The 19,916-nt window shown below is 37.9% G+C and overlaps 2 protein-coding genes across 2 annotated transcripts in view; one reads left to right on the forward strand and one right to left on the reverse strand.

Annotated features, from left to right (window-relative positions):
• sun2 (Sad1 and UNC84 domain containing 2) overlaps positions 1-19,916 on the forward strand; it is a 332,438-nt gene that overhangs the window by 309,282 nt on the left and 3,240 nt on the right. The window lies entirely within an intron of this gene.
• LOC148089886 (ras-related C3 botulinum toxin substrate 2) lies at positions 8,204-18,078 on the reverse strand. The gene is made up of 7 exons (XM_087809858.1): positions 17,938-18,078; positions 13,758-13,829; positions 13,223-13,340; positions 12,149-12,211; positions 10,712-10,871; positions 10,523-10,656; positions 8,204-8,902 (listed from the first exon to the last, which is right to left on the reverse strand). Exons 1-6 carry the CDS (start codon positions 17,970-17,972, stop codon positions 10,526-10,528), a joined length of 579 nt encoding a protein of 192 aa, XP_087665984.1. The 5' UTR covers positions 17,973-18,078; the 3' UTR covers positions 8,204-8,902; positions 10,523-10,525.

A 19,916-nucleotide genomic window follows, 5' to 3' on the forward strand; every position in this document is an offset into this window, starting at 1 on the left:
ATTACAAAGAATATACCTCACCCTATCCTTAGTTCATTAAATTATTACTTAATTTGATGTTTTAAAAAAAGAGTATACATTTCATTATATTTATTTTACGCACTTATTTTCATAGCTAAACTCTGTGTTTAAAACAAGCTCTATTAAATATTATTATTGTTTCTTTAGTCAGTTTTGACCTGAAAGAACCAAATGTCACAATTTATTTTATTATATTATATTTTTTATATACATTATAATATAATTGTGACGTATACTTGCCTGTCAAATATCAAACGAACACGCTAAGGACGCTGAAGTCATAGCGAACTTTGCAAATAAAATAAAAATAATAAAATAAATCAGAATCAGAAACTTTTATTGCAAGCGATACAATTGTTGGAGTTTGCAGTAGAGATAAAACAAATTAGATAAAACGAATGAAAGGAAAATAGATCCATAAAATAAAACACAATAAAATAAAACAAAACAAGGATATTACCATAAAATGCTTCTTCACGATGAGACCGACGTTCACATCCCACTTCAGCTCTCCAGGGAGGATGGTACCCAGCTGACGTATGAACCTCAATAGCTGGTGAAGAGAAGGGTCGAGGGTCGGCTGGAAGGAAAATCCAGGATAATCACCTGGATTTTCGCATCTATAATAGTTGTGATGACGAGTGAAAGTTTAATTTCTAGATGCAGTGAATGATACACAATTGATCAGGTGTTTGAGCCAAAGCTTTCACTCACATTGGATTCAGAATCAGAAACTACTGCCAGTGTTGTAAACACAACATAGGATTTTTTTTTTGTAGTGTAAAATAAAAGATGAATTGTTTTTATTGCTATTTCCAGTGCGAAACCACTAATTCCCTTTTTTAGTGCTTCATTACCTTTAAAGGAAGGTATAAAAAATATGCTGATACAAAGCGGTGGGTGTGACAGGAAGGCGCAGGATGGAGGTGGTTTTTCTGCCAGACTTGATTTGTCTCCGTGGTGGGTTTTACGGCCCCCCTAATAAGACGTCGTCAATATGTACGGCGCATCCCCAGAGCTGTCCAGGGGGTTTCAATCTCACCCGAGGGGATGCGACCATGTTTGGAGGTCAAAACGCAGCCTTGCTTAACGAATGAAAGGTTTTCATTTGTTAAAGCGAGTCGGTCTTAAGGATCCTTTTCTACGTTCATCTCCTCTTGTTCTTGAAAAATTGTCCCTTTAGTCTCAGTTCAACTGTTTCTTAGTTCAGCGCTTTCTTCTAAACTTACAACAAATCAGTAAAATAAAAAAAAAACAGTCATTAGTGATGAAAGGTATATATAACACACACATAAACGCACACTCACGCACACATTGTCGACGGCCGAAGACAAGCGTTTGAATAAGACTCAGGTCGGGCTGAGCGACCGATTGATGATTTCATCGACAAGGTTTCGCTGAAGCCTCAGAATCGAATCAAGCTGATGCCAGGACTCTGTTATATCTGTAATAATACTTTACTTTACTGCAAATCAACTCAACATTTAATGGTAGAAGCGGATGTTTATCATTGTGGCGACAAGATGAGTTTCTTTGTTGAAGAAACTGGGGTAGGCTCCACCACCCCACCCACCCGGGTTTCAAACGATTGAGACATCAATGTCCCCCAGATGTGTGAAGCTCCTGGTTAGGTGGCCCCGCTGCTATGTGTGGTTTTTATTTGATATGGCTTCACTTCCTCAGAAGCAAATATTCCATTTTGAACAGTTCAAAGTTGTGATTGAATCTTGGACCTTTGATTTCCGCCTTCAAATCCCCCGACGCATTACACAAGATCAAAGACGGCCGACCGGCAGAGGCTATTTCACTTCCCTCTATAAAAAAGATGTCTCATTACGACACTTGTCACATGTATGATGGTGTGTAAAAGCTTTACCCTTGTGTTTTCTCGGGGCTCAAAGTGACCCAAAGGCCCGAAAACAAATGTGCTTGGGGTATCCCTTGTGTTGTCTCTGGGAAAAGGTGAACGACCTCATGCAGTGGAGGAGGTCCTTCATCTTGACACAGAGAAAACACAAGGGATACCTCAATTACATTTGTTTTTGTGCCTTGAGGTCACCTTGACCTTGAGATAACATTAGGGTTAAAAACCTTAGGGACCTAAGGCACGTTCACTTATGTACCGGGGTGCCCAGAAATTGCAAAAAAAAGGCTTTTAAGAGCTCTAAATTGCAGTTTTCTCCTGTGAAGCTTTACGTCTATTTCCAATCCCCGATTTCACAATCTTTAAAAGGTATACAACAAACACCGCCACCTGTTATCTACATCAATCACTTCATCGTGCTGCCCGGCTGGGTCTGAAGGACGAATGTGGAAGAGCGAGAGAAGTGCTGTGAAAAAAAACAAAACTCACTGGTGAATTGTGTTGATTTGGGGTTTGAGTGAATAGGTCATATCTTCTGTCAAGAAGACACGTCTCGGGGTAATCCATAAAAGACAATGACATTCAATATCTAAATGTTCACATTAAGTTAGCATTAGAATTCAACAGAGCGAACTTTGTGGACATATTATGTCGCAATAAATATTGGTACATAGTTCCAAAATTAAGCACTTTAATTATTTGACGGGTTGTGACAGGACAGTCAAAGCGCAGGGTTTTCGACAGATGCCATTAATCATCCAAACACAACTATACAATCATATATAGACGCTCCAATCGGATCCATAACAGAAGAACCACTATGTCTAAAGAGCTTTTTTTCGAAGTTCAACCGTCCATCAAACTAACTTTACTGCGATCACAGATCAGCAGATCACAGAATGATATGTAGATGATTTGACATGAAACTGGAGGCAAAAAAACACACTAGAGAAACACTTCAGCCAGAATTCTCAATATGACCGGTTGTTAAAGAGCCCAAAAAGAAACAAAAACAGTTGGGGTTGGAGCTTTCCTTTTAGGTAGGATGGGATCAGGCATCGGGTTTGTGCAGTGCCACCAACACGACACGTCATTGGGTGTTTGGGCCACTCATCACGAGACACCCTCTGTCGAGGTTGACCCACCGCAGGCCGATCAGACCTGGGTGTGTGTCGCATGGTTGCACCGTCTGTTCATTTGGCAGCCCATGTTGAGTCTCTTCGCTTTGGCCACAGCCAGTGTTAGCCCTGTTCTGCTGCAGTGGCAAGGTCTTGAACTGCTTTCCGTTGGGCACGCCTTCTGATCCCTACCTCCTTCAGGAACCTTGTGGTGGATCTGGCTACAAAGCCTCTGCAGCCCACCTCCACTGGCCACACATTCCAGCCCCGCTAAGGTGTAATACATCAGGCGCTTTCGTTCAAATGCCTCATCAATGGCATCCTCCCAGGGGACGGTAAGCTCAATGATGAAGACATGGGGTCAGGACTTAGACCAGAGAACCAGGTCCGGGCGCAGATTGGTCGCTGCTATCTCCTGCGGGAAAGTTAGTTTTTAGCCGAGGTCCACCGGCACTTCCAAATCCCTGGCTTTGCCAAGTGTGCCTGGATCCGGAGATAGTGCTTTGGTTCGCCATTTTCCCGGCTCTCCACGTCATCCTCTAGAAAGAATGTGTATTTCTGGGATCGCTTTATATCGATGAATCACAATCATCAACATGATTTGGATTCGTCAACCAATATACCTTAATGTGATTTATGTATTTTGCCTGAACGTTTGCTTAAGCTCAATTATGAAGCTAAGAAAATAGGTTTCATTGTCCCCAAATGTACTTTACAACATATACAACCTATGGTGTCCTTAAGGTTGAAAATATCTCTTTCATGATCCATTGCCAGGCAACAAGCCTTCCACTAATGAGCCATGTGTAACCACAGAACAACTCACAGTTTGAGACAGGTGCAATTTCCTTAAGTGCGGGGCTGTCTCCGACACTTCGCGCTGAATGACAGACCGTATATATTTCTTCGAAGCAGTCTAGTGGTCTATTAGTGCAAGCGGAAGCTCAGTGAGGACAAAGCTTTCTCAGGTTCCTGTGCCCAGGTTCTGGAAATATTTGTCCTTGGGTGCCTTAGAAGCCACCTCATTGTCCATTTGAAAACTGCTCCTAATAACCACTTTAATTCTCTGGCTTTGAACCTAGCATGAGCATCTGCAGCCATTTTCAGTTCCTTTCCACGGTTTCATATGTTTTCCTTGTATTATGCCAGTGTTTTGAACTGTTTTATTTTGTGCAATATTTCGTGTTCTTGTACGTAACTTTGTGCCAACTGCTGTTGTTTCTGCTCTATAAATATAGTTAGTAATAGTAGGTCATTAAGGCAGCAAAAGCGGAAGAAAATGATGTGGTATTTGTCCTTGAAGGTTCCCATTCATCCAGGTCATGGTTATCTAGGTGGTTCAAAGGCGAGTCGACTGGACTGTGTAGAGTTCTAGGAAGACGTTTCACCTCTCGTCCTAGAAGTTTCCTCAGTTCCAAATGAGCTGGGTTTCATGCGCTGGGATTTTTTGTTCCGGTGAACCGACCCCTCCCCAGTCTCGTACGTGGCGGTGAAAAATGAAGGACGGACACATGGATGAATTTAAGAAAAATGCTCGTTTAGTGAATTATGCAAAAGTCAAACTTACGTGAACACGGGCGCTAGCAAGCAGGCAGATCTATCGCAGACGTCTTCGAATGCCAGAACGCAAAGATCTCACAAAATGGTGGATCTTTATAGTAGAATATTCAGGTTAACGCCTCTAGTCAATTGTACATGTAGGATTGGTCGGTAACTGTAATTACTTGTCTTCTAAGATGGCCGCCGCACGTGGCCGTCGTGTAAATTCACCAAAGGTTGTTGTCTTCTAGAGAGAATCTGTTCTCAGCAACTTGCTGGCCTGTTGTGTCTTTAAGTGTGAGTTCTCAAACAGGTTTCCACAGACTTTGGGAATCTGGGATTGTTTAAGGTAAGGTAAGGTAGGGTAGAACTTTATTGTTTTTTTATTAGCCACGGCAAATATAGCAATTTGTTCATAAAAAATAAAAAATTAATCAAAATAAAATAAGAACAAAAACAAAGAGAAATAAAGAGGAAGAACAAGATGATACAATCTAAGTCTAAAGATAAGGATAAATAACATAGATCAAAGAAAAATAACAAAGGATACAAAGACTAACATAGAACAGAACATCATGATACTTTTACTCCACTCCTGCTTACTTAACCTTTAATCTTTCTGTGTGAGTGTGTGAAAGGCTTTATCTGACTTGGGCCTGTGAACCTGAGTTGTTGCAGTGAATGGATTTAAATGCAAGACAATGATTATTTAATATGAATTAAATATGAAATATTATCAGTTAATCAAGTGACTATTTGAAATGTGTGTTAAATCTAGATGATTGATTACAGTAAAGTTGTTGTTTCCTTACACATGAAACATCATAAACTCAGCACTACTAGACATGGACCGCTCATTTGTTGCATTATCTTCTGAACTTTGGGTTGCTGAGCCAATGAAAAGTTGCTCATAAAAATCTGATTGTCATTCGAGTGTTAACCTTCCAGTATCGTGGACATACAGGTTTTGCTCTCAATTTGTCAATCAATCTTGTAATACAACGATGAGCTCCCTGTTTCTGCTCGGCCACTATCAAAACCCTATCCAGGAATCGGATCAGCGGAGAGGAGTCAGTGCTGACAGGTGTTTATTAGCCTGTTGCACGATTCGAACGGATGCTGTGAAATGACGAGTTCCCCTCCTCAGATCTTTATCCAACCTGTCAGCTGGAGGTTCACTGTGATCATCAGATCAGGGATAATCTTCTTTGAAAAGGCTGCAGCCCGGAAGCTTTTCGTTTGCCAAAGCACTTGATCTCTGATGGAGCTCTAGGCTCGAAATAAAGCCACATTGATTAAACACTGTTTTCGTGAAGCTGGAAACGACATTAATTCTCGCCCTGTTCTTGCATTTCGTGCTTCAGGTAAGTTGCCAGACTTGGAAGAAGATGTTGGGTGGTAAAAAAGGAAGGGTGACAGAAATCTGGATATATGATGTTTGATGCTTTTCGTTAATCCTGAATATCCCATTAAGTTAGATTGATCTGACATGGGGGGGGGGGGGCTTGTCTCTTTACTCGGAAGCCTAACGTTGTTTTAAATTACCTGAGATAGGGAATCGTATTGAATCTTTTGAAGTCAACCAACTGCCTTTCTTTCTCTCCCTTGATCACCTTAAAAATCCTCTAGTTGCCTTTTTATTTTTTTTTACTTTTGCTTCTCTTTCTTTATTACACAGTACAGTTTAAACTCCATTCATTCAATAACTTATGCTTACTCGGTGTCATGTAGATGTCAAAGAAAAAAGTCCCCAAAAAATCATCCAGCTCTTTAGTGAGAAGGGTTGCCAGACCAGGTTGGAGACACAGTCTCTCCAGGATGGCCCAGAAGAGAGGCCCAGGAGTCACCAAAAATGTGTCCTTGGTTAAGGGTTTTATCGTTGAATCGCTCAGTTAAAGTTTTCTTCACTAATGAAAAAAAAAGCTTTTAAAAACAGGTTAGCTTTTGTGGTGTATGACGTAGGAAGTGCCCAGACCAAATAAGTAGGAAATGGTAATCACAGCTATGAATCTCTTTACTACCATTTCCTGTTGAATGTTGGCAAACGGACGATAAATGGATGTTAGGAATTGTCGTAAAGATTCGCCTCCTGGTCGGGAGTGAGCCAACTTGTGACCTTTCTTTATGGAGTTTGTATGTTCTCCTCATGTTGCCTAGGTTTCCTTTGGGCACTCCTGTTTCCTCCCACAGTCCAAGAACATACAGAGGTTGATCGGGCGAGTGTGTGTGGGAATGGTTGTGTGTCTTTGTGTGCCGTGCGACGGACTGGCATCCCGTCGTCCTCTCGCAATGAAAAATCTGGAAAAGACTCCAGCCCCCCTGTGACCCCCAGAGGAGATGAGTATTCTAATAAGGTTTGACTTTTTGTGAAGACATCGTGACAGAAATGGCAAATGGGAATATGAAATGGAATTTGCTTTGTATGGATATATTTCTTTCTATTTGTCGTAAAATCTTTCAATTCAATTCAATTCAATTTTATTGAAAGTGTCTTATGATAACAAAGTTGTCTCAAGAAACTTTACAGTTGAAGTAAGACTATAGTGGAGAAAGGAAAAAAAGATCCCAGCAATTCAACGATGAGCAAATCACTGTGCAGTGTGCTGTGGCGAGGAAAAACTTCCTTTTAGAAGGCAGAAACCTTGAGCAGAACCAGAACTCTTTATGTAGTTTGAAAGGAGCCAGGTAGCATTATTTAAACTTGTGAGCTAACCATTAAAAAAAACAACCTTTGCCGAAGAACGATGCAAAGATCGGCATAAGCACACTTTTCAAAATATGGCCCACTGGCCCTGAGTCTACTAGTGTTGCTCCTCTCATGATGCAACACGAATAGACTCAGGGACTCATTCATTCCTCGTGCTGTTAGATATAATTCTGAGTTTGGGGTCAAGAGCAGAGTGAAAGCATGATGTATTCTATTCTATTCTATGTTTATCTAAAAAAGTCAATTTATCAATCAATCTATAGTTTAGTTAATGAACCCTGAGTCACTAAAACTCAAGTTTCTTTCCACTTCCTTCTCAACCAAAATGATCATTGGAGGTCGCCCTGATGGTTAATCCAGATCTTGGCAGGTAAGAAACGAAACACAAGTATGCAGGTGTGAATAAAGAGCTAGAAATGAATTTTCATTACCATAATCAAGATGACATTTGAAAGTTAATCACACAGAAGCAAAAAACGAAATGTCAGCAGACGAGAAGTGAGTTACTGTCTGCAGCTACTGTAATAAAGTGGAACATTGGTCTCAATTTGGGTTCATGTGACTAAGACGCAGTAAAAGGTTCTGTGTTCCATCAAAGGACCGAAGCCAAAATGAAGCTTATTCAGTAGCTTACGTCTTCACTTCTATCTGCTCGAAGTTGATTAAAACTACGCAACCTTCGAGGGCTTTTAAAAAAAACACGCAAAGACAAAGTAATTAAAATAAATCAGCCAGTTGTGACTAAATAACTCAAAATTATTTTTCTGTTAAAGCCTGCGGACATGAAAGTCATTACAATTAGCTTTTCACATTAAAAGAATGAGAGCAAATTAAACTGGTTAATTATTTCTTTTGCATTCTCCAGAAAAACATTAAAAAAAACAAAAACTTTTGTGGATTTTTCGATGCATAATGAAGTGGCTAATGTTGAAATAATATACCACAACACGTAACTCGAGATACATGTATTTATTATGTTGTTATTACACTTAAAAACATAAAATATATTTATTTTATTTTTTGCTTCGTTTTTTTATACACACAACACACTTCAGTCAAAATGAGTCATTATTTCGAGTTCAGAACTAAGTTGCATTCACTTAAGAAAGAAAAAAAATTGGAAAATTCACAGGAATTACATTTATCCTCTTCTCAAGAAGTAGTAATTTAATCTTAATTTGTATTAAATAATATTTACATTTTTTAATCTCTTGACTGATGATATTATTCAAAATATAATTTTATTTTTCTTTTTCAACATTATAAGATGAGATTTTCGAAAATGAAGACACATTTTTTTTAAGGCAATTAGCTTTTCCTAGTCAAATAAAAATACATTATTACAGTATTATTAGGAATATAAAGCACCCAAATAGTAATGAGACGGATATTGACAGGTTCCTCTTGAAAGTGACCCTATTGTGTTCTATTCTCAAGTGATTCCAACTCACTTCTGCATCGAGCAACAACAACATTTTTGTTTAAAGTGTGAGATTCATCCGAGTAAAGCCTCGTCGGCAGAAGCAATACTTCTCACACGGTGCTGTATTGAAAGATGCTGCATATGTAAAGTATTTCCTGACTTTGTGGAAAAAAAACACTTCTGTTTGATTCTCGCGCTCCTCTTCCTTTATGCCACCAGCAGAGATCACCCTGAAGAGAAAAAGACAAGCGTTATACTGCAGCTTAAACATTAATTATAAAGAGGTGTTTAAGATATATATATATTTTTATCACAATCAGCTGTTACTTAGTGATGGTCTGATGAAGCTTCATGAAACAGTGTCATTATCTTCAGAGTCCACTAGATGGTAGTGATGTGTTGATGAAGCTTCATGAAACAGTGTCATTATCTTCAGAGTCCACTAGATGGTAGTGATGTGTTGATGAAGCTTCATGAAACAGTGTCATTATCTTCAGAGTCCACTAGATGGTAGTGATGTGTTGATGAAGCTTCATGAAACAGTGTCATTATCTTCAGAGTCCACTAGATGGTAGTGATATGTTGATGAAGCTTCAAGAAACAGTGTCATTATCTTCAGAGTCCACTAGATGGTAGTGATATGTTGATGAAGCTTCATGAAACAGTGTCATTATCTTCAGAGTCCACTAGATGGTAGTGATGTGTTGATGAAGCTTCATGAAACAGTGTCATTATCTTCAGAGTCCACTAGATGGTAGTGATGTGTTGATGAAGCTTCATGAAACAGTGTCATTATCTTCAGAGTCCACTAGATGGTAGTGATGTGTTGATGAAGCTTCATGAAACAGTGTCATTATCTTCAGAGTCCACTAGATGGTAGTGATGTGTTGATGAAGCTTCATGAAACAGTGTCATTATCTTCAGAGTCCACTAGATGGTAGTGATGTGTTGATGAAGCTTCATGAAACAGTGTCATTATCTTCAGAGTCCACTAGATGGTAGTGATGTGTTGATGAAGCTTCATGAAACAGTGTCATTATCTTCAGAGTCCACTAGATGGTAGTGATGTGTTGATGAAGCTTCATGAAACATTGTCATGTTGTTCAGAGGTCAGTAGGTGGCGCCATCAGTTTAAAAATGATGTTCCATTAGAACAGTTGTTCAAAACAGGAAAATAGTGCAGAGACGCGCCATCTAGTGGACTCTGAACATAATGACACTGTTTCATGAAGCTTCATCAGAACCATCATTAGCTGTCGGGCTAGATTTGAGAAAATCGAGTAACACAAAGTCTGTCTGTCTGTCTTTGGTAATACTTTACTTACTATATTAATGCTAACAAAAAGATTTGTTGGTAACGTTTGATATTGTTCTGTATGTCGAATGTTAGTGAGTCCATGTCACTCGGATTATTTAGTTTAGAATCTAGTTTAGAGTTTACAATCCAGCAAAATCTAGAACAGACCTTCATACAGCCCTTAAAAGGTATAATTATGATCCGTTACCCGTCTAACAATTTTACTTTGTATTTATTTTTGAGTCTTTAAAACACATGAACCTTAATATGTTTAATGATTAGTTTAAGGCCCTTTTCCAATTTGATTTGTCCTTTTTGTGAGTATTTATTTTTCCTCAAAGTAATATTTAAAAATACCTTTTATCATATATAAATATATATATTTTTTAATTTAGCTTATTAGCTTCATTTAGCTTTTTTGCACGCTTGTGCACTTTCTTACGTTGGCTTGACGGCCCCTTACAAGAGTCACAGTATATAACGTGGCCCCTGCGGGAATTTAAATGCCGACCTCTGATCTAGAAGATCAAACCTCCTTGTAAGTTCTCCACACCTTTTAAAAGAGGGTGCACGGCTTCTTCTTGACCTTGATGGGTTTGGGGCAGAGCACCGCCCGGATGGCCTCGTCGAACACGGTCTTGAGGCCGCGCTGGGTCAGAGCCGAGCACTCCAGGTACTTGATCGCGTCTAGAAAAACACACGTTTAAATATCGGTCGAGCGACACCGTTCAGGGTAACTCACCGATCTCCTTGGCCAGAGCAAGGCCTTGTGGGTAAGTGATGGGGGACAGCTTTCTCTCCTTGAGCTTCTCGATAGTGTCCTTCTCGTCCCTGAGATCCAGCTTGGTGCCCACCAGGATGATGGGGGTGGAGGGGCAGTGGTGGCGGACCTCTGGGTACCACTGGAACAACAATGTGAGCGAGCCAGAATATTATGACCAGCATGTTCAAGGGTTTATTTTCCTTGTGTTTATTTATTTTTCCTGAATCCAAAACCTGAATGTCAGGAAAAAGCCAGGATCTGAGTTCACAGTGTAATGATGATGAATTTAGTCCTGAGCAAAGTAAGTAAGTAAGTAAGTAATTTTTATTTGTATAGCGCTTTTCCAGACCAGGGTCACAAAGCGCTTAAACAATCAAAACAATACTCAATAAAGTATATACTTTAAAGGTCAAGATAAAACTGATAACACAACAGGAGTTCCAGAAAAAGGAAAAGCCTGAACAAATAAAAACGTCTTAAGATGTTTCTTAAAGTGCGGCCCTTTGACTGTATTTATGCGGCCCTCGTAATGTCAAAGTATGATGATGTATAAATGGTTATAATGCATTAACAAATGTATTTATTATTCATTTACACATAACACTTATTTACTTTTTTCCTCCGCTTTGTGTGTATTTTGTGAGTATATCTTAATCCCTCAAAATATTTTTTTTAAGTTAAGAAATACAAGAATAAAAATGGCATTTAGCTTAATAAATGTCACGGCCTAATGACGCATGTCCTTTTTTTTTTTAAGGGATCATCTCATCTTTCTTTTTGCTTGACGGCCCCTAAGAAGAGTTTGAATTGCCCACCCCTCGGTTAGGAAATCAAACACTATAAATACCTTTTTTTTTTTTTAGATGCAACTGAGAACACCTGCACCATCCACTCTCTACACTCACTGTTTTGAATCGATTGGACGCTCAGCTCGTGCTTTGACAACACACTACGGTCTCTGGTTCTTCTTCTGGCCCACATCCTGAGTCCGCTTGAATACGGTCTGATTAACGACAACGAGCTGAAGAAGCATCGATTTTTCACCGTGTCATTACTCCACTTGTTTGGCATTTCACGGCTGACGGCGCGTTGTCAATAAGCATCATGCTCTCGATGACGTTTGGATTGATTGATTGATGGATGAGGGGTTGGCTTGAAATGGGAATTTTTTTCGCCTGAAAAGCTGGGATTGGCTCCAGCGCCCCCATAGCAGAAAAATGAAGGAACGAAACAGGGGGGATACAATAGCATTTTGGGGGGGATGAACTATTCACTAATATTCTGCAGACTTAATGAACTTGTGACACTAGGAGGCGCTAGCACATTGACGCAAAACAACATTTTCCGTCGCGGCTTTTTGTAGTTGCATCTGCAGAAAGGCAGGTGGCAGTGTAACTGAATGTGTATATGTCTCACCTTTGCTCTGACGTTCTCGTATGAAGCCGGACTCACCAGAGAGAAACAGATCAGGAAGACGTCCTGGAAGATGACAGGAAAGTGAGAACAGAAATTATAATATGTATATTTTTTTTTTCCTATTTAATAGAATTTAGACTAAGACTAAGACATCCTTTATTGTCATTCTAGATATTCAAAGTGTACACAGAACGACATTTTGTTTGCAGTACTGGCTCAGACATAAAGTTATAAAGTGCAAAGATTTAGAAACAAATACTATCTACTGTGTCTATTAAAATAGGTGCAAGAAGCAGTTTTTAAATAAATAAGAAACCGTTTGTTCGAAAATTTAACACCTCACCATAAAATCCTTACTAAAGATAAATTAAACACAATTTAAAACTATGGCTGGAATAAAACAACAATATACGATAAACTCAGCATTTGCTTAGGCAGTGAACTTTAATTTTCCTTTATTTGAAGGAGTAATAAAAATACATAGATTTAAAAACAACAATAATACTAATCGAAATACTATATTAGTAGTAGTAGTTGTAATAATACAAATAATAATGAATAGAATAGATTATATCTACCAGAAGAAAAAATACAGAATTTATTTGAAGTTACATAAAGTAACAATCATTGAAAATACAATAAATTTGAAAAATAAAAAAAAAGAAGTATATATTTAAAAAATAAATAACAAGGATGTATCATTTACTTTAATTTGTAATAAAATATTTCAGGAAATACAGATGAAACAACATATTTAATTAAAAATTAAAATGAAAAAGCATTTGTATGATAGAAAAAGAAAACAAACTGTATACAGTGTATTATCAAGAACATTTTATACTCATTATTAACACAAAAACCATTTATTTTAAAGTGAAAAAAAAGAAGTTTAATCAACATTGGAAGATAAAATATAAGATAAAGAGTAAAATAAGAAATATTTTTAAAGAAATGTCAGAAAACAGAAAGATGTTCAAATAAACACCAAACTAATTAATGAAATGGTTGCATGAATATAATAAAATCCATTTAATGAGGAGAAATAAAGGAGATAAAGCAACAGGCTGATGTTACCGTCTGTGGGTAAGACAGTGGACGGAGTCTGTCGTAGTCTTCTTGACCGGCTGTATCCCAGAGTCCCAGGTTAACTGGTTTGCTGTCCACCATCACATTTGCAGAGTAGTTGTCAAAGCTTTGGTGAGAGAAAAATAAATCATCTTAACAAGAATTTTCATTTTATTATTCGTTGTTAAATAGATAGAATTATAGAACCGTGCGACTATAGCAGAAGGTCCAGGATTTATTCATTATTTATGACTTATTTCTTACTTAAAATATTCATAAGGTCAACTTCTATGGTGATGAGAGTTTGCTTCTCTCTGGTGGCTAAATAGGAACATCACATGCACTTTTGGCACTTTGTTCCTTATCCGTTTTAATGAGTATATTTTCAAAATTATTTAATTTCAATTTTTTTCAATTACATGTTACAATGAATGTTAACGGAAGATACGATATATTCAATTATTAACATGACACCCAATTAACGTGACACGCCTCACCAGTGTTCAGTTTACAGTCAAGGGAAGTCAAACGGCGAAACACTCACACAGTTGGAATGTACTCTCCGGGGAAGGCGTTGGTGGTGTAGCTGATGAGCAGACACGTTTTACCCACCGCTCTGAAGTACACAAATGAAAACACACGGAGACACGTTATGGAACAAACAGCACACGTTCAAGAAGGATTAACTTTCATTGACTTTCATGTCCTATCAAGACTTTGCTTTGAAACATTTGGCTTGGCAATGCAGTGCATTATGGGACTTTTTGAACATCAGGTATTGGAAATAATGTCACATGTTATGACATCCCACAAATATATATATTAAAAAACTTACACTTTTATCTAAACAAAAGAAAAAAAAAAGGTAAAAAGGAAATGCTGGTGTCCCTCAGGGCGCTTCTTTAGACCCATTTATTTTTGTTAATTAGCTCCCACAATGCTCATATGTTTGTCTCCCATTTCTCAGAATCGATATTTTCACATTCTTACTTTCCTTAAGCATCCATCCTCAGATCTGGAGGCAATTTTCCGATGTTTGGGCTCTATGTGAATAGAACAACGTCTCTAAAATAAAACGGGTGAAGAAGGTAGTTTGCTGTCGTCACTCAGCGTCTTCTTCACATTCTTCCCTTCACAGTCTCAGCGGTGCAGCAAGTCTCTACATCTGCAGACCAAAGAGTGTGCAGGAGAGAAACCCGACATGAACCAACTCGCCCACGTTCTGCTCTGTCAGCATTTCTATCTTTCCAACCCTGACAGATATCTCGGCTGGTCTGGATGAAGCTTTCCCTCGGGTAGTTTCTTTAGTTTCATGATTTTGGCCAAAAGTTCATTTTCATTTGACCTTAAAATTGCTCGACGAGAAGATAGTCCGACACTTTAAAAGGGAGTTCTGATTTCGAGTTCTTATCTGAGGGAGAGTCATGGGGGCAGCAGCGCTACCAAAGAGCTCCAGACTCTTAAAAAAAACAACCATCCCCAGCTCTTCCCATGTTAATACATGTCATTTCTACCAGCTTTTCTCAAATGATGAATAGTAGGATTACATTTTCATTAAAACACTAAATGAGGTTTCATGATACAGTGTTTCTGAAGGACTCTAGATTGTGGTGATGGTTTGATGAAGCTTCATGAAGCAGTGTCATTACCTTCAGAGTCCACTAGATGGTGGTCTCTGCACTATTTTCCTTTGTTTCTAACTGTTCTAATGAAACATCATTTTTAAACGGATGGCGCCACCTACTGACCTCTGAACAACATGACACTGTTTCATGAAGCTTCATCAGACCATCACTACTGGATTGCATTCTCAACCTCGAGAAGTGAGTTTAGAAAATAACCTTCTGATCTCAGATCAGCTGCATTTAAAGGTTAAACCCCATTTATACTGTAGCCATTAGCACTGATTTCGTTGACACCTTTGGTCTCCATTTTATCCGAGATACAAGCTCTGCTCTTAAACCTTTTTCAAAATGTGTAACTTCGACCGAAATAATATCTCAACCCTTGATCCAGCGTTCATGAGTAGCTAAAGAAAGAACTTTAATGTTGTTCATTAATTAACTACTGTTTGTTTATATTGTTGTAAGTCATAAAGAGTTTTTTTTTTTTTTTACACACATAACTGTCTGACCATTGTCTTTCAGGAATTCCAGGAACAAGCAGCTCTAGTTTGGTTCTTCTTTTATACTTTAAAAATTCCACTGACCCAACACCGTGGTTCTGCTTCTACATCTACCAGTTCTGTTCACTCGCGGTTCCTTCCTTTTTCTCAAAGTCCCATTCACTTCATCATCGCTGGGTTCTTATCTCGTTGTACGGCAGCTGATTATTCAGCACGAGCAACAAAAAAACACCACAATAAACATGATGTACGTTTCCAAGGTAGAAACAAAAAAATCATTAGATCTAGAACAGGACAGAAGTTCACACTTTAAATCAATAAAAACAAAACTGAAACATATTATACAATTTAAAAAAGAAAATACAACAAAACTCAAAGTGATAGCTCACCCAAAATTCATACTTTATTAATTTATTTTCTACTCAACCTCATGTCAATTAAAAGTTGGGATTATTTTCAGAGTAATCTGTTCATTTTTAGAGTTAAAGACAAAAATAATTGTTCATTTTAATGTAGTGACTGGAGCTCAGTTATTTTTGTCCAAAAAGACACTTAAAAACATCCAAATACCTCCGTACTGCTCGTCTGTAACGTCCATCTTTTAATGAAGCCATAAAAAAGTCTATATTTTATGCTAGTTTGTGGCAGACATTTAAAGAATAACACTGGAAGTACTGGGTAAATATCGCGAGCGCTTCCAGAGGCACATACGGTCTACTGTCCACACTGGAAGCACTCGCGATATTTACCCAGAATACTTCCTGTGTTTACTGCTACTGGTCTGCTAAAGCCATAAATGAACATAAAATAATATATATTTGTTTTCGTTTTTTTTTTTCCAGAACACGTCAAGGCGTCGATACAAGATGAGTGTACGGAGGTATTTTGATGTTTTTAAATTTGTCAATGTTGAAGACAAACACAACTAAGCTTCAGTCGCTACATTAAAATGAACAAACATTTTTTGTCTATAACTCTAAAAAGGAACAGATTACTCTGAAAATAGTCACAACCCTTAGTCGACATGAGGGCGAGTAGAAAATAAGTGAATTTTGTGTGAACTTTCACTTTAAAAAACCAACACCTTGATGAACTGATGAGGTTTCGTGATACACTGTTTCCAGACACCACTAGATGTCACTCTAAGCTATTGAACGTTGGCTCCACTAACCACTGATTAAATGAAACCTTGTTTTTAAACTATCATGAATCATCGAACCATCACTCCTCACAATATAAGTCAGTCAACGACAGCGATTTGTCGAAGTCAAGACACAAAAACAACGAACCATAACATTAATTCACTGCACGCCAACAATAAAAAACACGAAGCTTTTTAAACAAAACTTTTGTAAACATTCAAACAGCATTTTCATCTTCACACTATATTTACTTTAAAAGTATTATCATACTTTTGTAATATTGAATGAACATCAAATTGTAGCAGTTAAAGCAAAGAGGCCGAGTAACCCTGCTTAACCTATGTGTTACCCCAGGGTCAAAGTGACCCGCAGGCCCGGAAACAAATGTAAGTAAGTAAGTAAGTAATTTGTATTTATATATATTTTCCAGACCAGGGTCACAAAGCGCTTAAACAATCAAAACAATATTCAACAAAGTATATACTTTGAAGGTCAAAATGTGTTGGTAGTATTGTGTTGTCTCTGGGTCAAGGTCAACGTCTTGCCCTAAATACATATGCAGTGGTGGAGGTCGACAATGATGTTTGTTTTGGGGCACTCGGGTCACTTTGACCCGTAGAAAACACAAGGGTTAAGAGTTCCCGCCAGCTTTTCAGATGAAATAGAGAAGGTGTTCCCTGGGGGCCAAGACCAGATGGAGAAGTTTTAGCATCTCAAACACATACATACAAAAACATAAAAAAAAGTTTTCTTTTTCAAAAAGGTTCCTGGAAACTACAGTTTTCGGTTGACATCACAGTAGAGGAGAAGAGAAGTTGCCAGATAATCTGCACAGTTTCCAGCCTCGACACAACAAACACCCTGTTCACCAGAAGAGCAAGCTCCATCCTCCCCTCACTTGTGAACAAAATACTTGATCTGGTCTATCTGGGGAAGGATCTCTCCTTTAACCCATGGAGGACCTTCTGTATCATCAGAAACGTGGTCTCAGATTTAGACCTGAAGGTCTCGGACATATGAAGAAAACAGCACCACATCATCTGCAAAAAAAAAACCTGAGGTCCCGCTAACCTTGTCTGTTTTACAAATAAATGAATAAATCTTTTAAGAAAATGTTTGACTTCTGGCCCTACTTCCTCCTTCATGCTTCCTCATGATGGCAGCTCACCACACCTTCACAGTCACCCAGATGTTCTGCCCCGACAGACACTTTTTTTTAAAAAACACGCCGATTCTCTCTCGCCGGATCCTTCGCTTTTTTGGGCGGCGAGATCCGTGGCTACGAGTCGAGGCCTGTGCTGTCAGACCCGCCGCAGCTCGCACACGGCAAATGAAAGGCAGCGTAAAAAAAAAGAAAAGAGGAACTAGAGAGTCAAGATGAGTCAAGACCTGTTCTTCAAGCAGCACATTTTTGACTTTGAATGTGTAGAAAAGTAGGTTAAAAAAGTTTGTCGTACCCATCTCCCACGACCACACATTTGATGGCTTGCATCCTGTCTCGGCTTCGTCGGCTGCTGACTGACGGAAACGCGCTCTGAGAGGAAGGTTAAGAGCAAGTACAGGAAATTGTTACACACCTCCCTCCCCCACACCCTGTCTCTTCCCTTTGAGGCTTTTTTTTTTCTTTTTTAAATCTTCCTCCTTTTTTAAGTCAAACCTCCACCAAGGTTCCCGGCGTCACTGACTAGTGATATTTGAGCTAATATATAGATAAAGATATAGATATTTTTATATATAAACCGTCCAGTTTTGAACCCAAAGTTACTCGGTGTCACTCGATGTCTCAATAAACTCCACTTTCCTCATGTAAAAATAGACTTTTGGTCGTGATTTTCTGATGAAGCTTCATGAAGCCTCGTTTTGAGAGCCCAGTAGGGGGCGCGCTCGGTTTAAAAAGAACAAGAGGGTTCATAAGAAATCCAAAAACAGGTGACAGAAGAGACCACCAGATGGGCTCCAGAGGTGGAGCTTCATCAGTTCTTCTTCAGCTTTTAAGAGAAGAAGTGAATTGATGGAATGAACAAAGACAACATTGGGATGGAACTACTTTTTTCAAGTCACCCTCAGGTGTGAGAAGATTTTATGAAATTTCTCTTATTAAGTACAATATTTGAATGTTTTTACATTTCCTGTTGTTTCTTGCTCTAGCTTTAAGATTCTTTGTTCCTGTGTGTGTGTGTGTGTGTGTGTGTGTGTGTGTGTGTGTGTATGTGTGTGTGTGTGTGTGTGTGTGTGTGCGTGTGTGTGTGTGTGTTTGTGCGTGCGTGCGTGTGTATATATATATATAAATATATATGTATATATAGACATATACATTTATGTGTATATACATTTATGTGTATATATATATATATATATATATATATATATATATATATATATATAAATGAACAATGTAATCTTGGAATCTGAAAAAGGTTTTGAAGTTTTCTTTCTGTGTTCCTGTAGGGCTGATATGTGTGCATGTGTGCGTGTATATATATAAATATATATATATATATCTATATATATAAATTAACAATATAATCTTGGATCTGATTTATGTGTGTGTGTGCAAGTGTGTGTGTGTGCGTGTGCCTGCGTGCGTGTTTGTGTGTGTATGTATATATATATATATATATATATATATATATATATATATATATATATATATATATATATGTATGTGTATATATATATATATATATATATATATATATATATATATATATATATATATATATAAATATATATATATATATATCTATATATATAAATTAACAATATAATCTTGGATCTGATTTTTGTGTGTGTGTGCAAGTGTGTGTGTGTGCGTGTGCCTGCGTGCGTGTTTGTGTGTGTATGTATATATATATATATATATAAATTAACATTATAATCGTGGATCTGAAAAAGGTTTTTGAAGTTTTCTTTCATTTGTCTTTTTTAATAATTTATTTCCTTTTGTTTCCAGTGTCCAAATGTTTTCCTTCTGATTTTCCCAGATTCTCAAGATTACGAAACAACATTTTGTTAACTTCAAAATTTCCAGCATTTTTAAAAATAAAAATTGTATTCGTCAGTTTCTCAATTTACGTTTAAGCGAACAAAACGTGACTGGATGTGGGTTTCTGGGGAAAAAAACGTTTTCACAAAATGTGTTGAGTGTATTGAATAAGATAAAAAAAAAGTTCCTGCTTTTACTTCTGTTTTTTTTTCTCGCTCAGTCCTCGGTCACACCTGTGCTCGTTTTTTTTTACATTGCGGTGTTTCTTTCCAACCACTAGATGGCAGCTGTTCACCCTTCTATTCCTCAGCATCCTGTGAACTCAAGTCCTGCCACAGGTCATTAGGTTAAAAACAAATGATTAAGAATTAACCTTCTTTTCAAGATTAAACCACTTAATTTAACAACATTAATTCACATTTTTCCTTCAGCATCAATTACTATCATAAC

Source organism: Callionymus lyra, chromosome 1, assembly GCF_982586985.1.
Source record: "Callionymus lyra chromosome 1, fCalLyr1.hap1.1, whole genome shotgun sequence".
NCBI classification, from domain to species: Eukaryota; Metazoa; Chordata; class Actinopteri; order Syngnathiformes; family Callionymidae; genus Callionymus; species Callionymus lyra.

Excerpts from the sequence above, each read along its gene's own strand:
- LOC148089886 (XM_087809858.1), bottom strand. The coding sequence starts at position 17,972 with ATGCAAGCCATCAAATGTGTGGTCGTGGGAGATGG. Across the intron at positions 13,341-13,757 it reads GGAGAGTACATTCCAACTGT|CTTTGACAACTACTCTGCAA; the intron begins GTGAGTGTTTCG and ends CTCTCACCAAAG. Across the intron at positions 12,212-13,222 it reads CACTGTCTTACCCACAGACG|GACGTCTTCCTGATCTGTTT; the intron begins GTAACATCAGCC and ends GTCATCTTCCAG.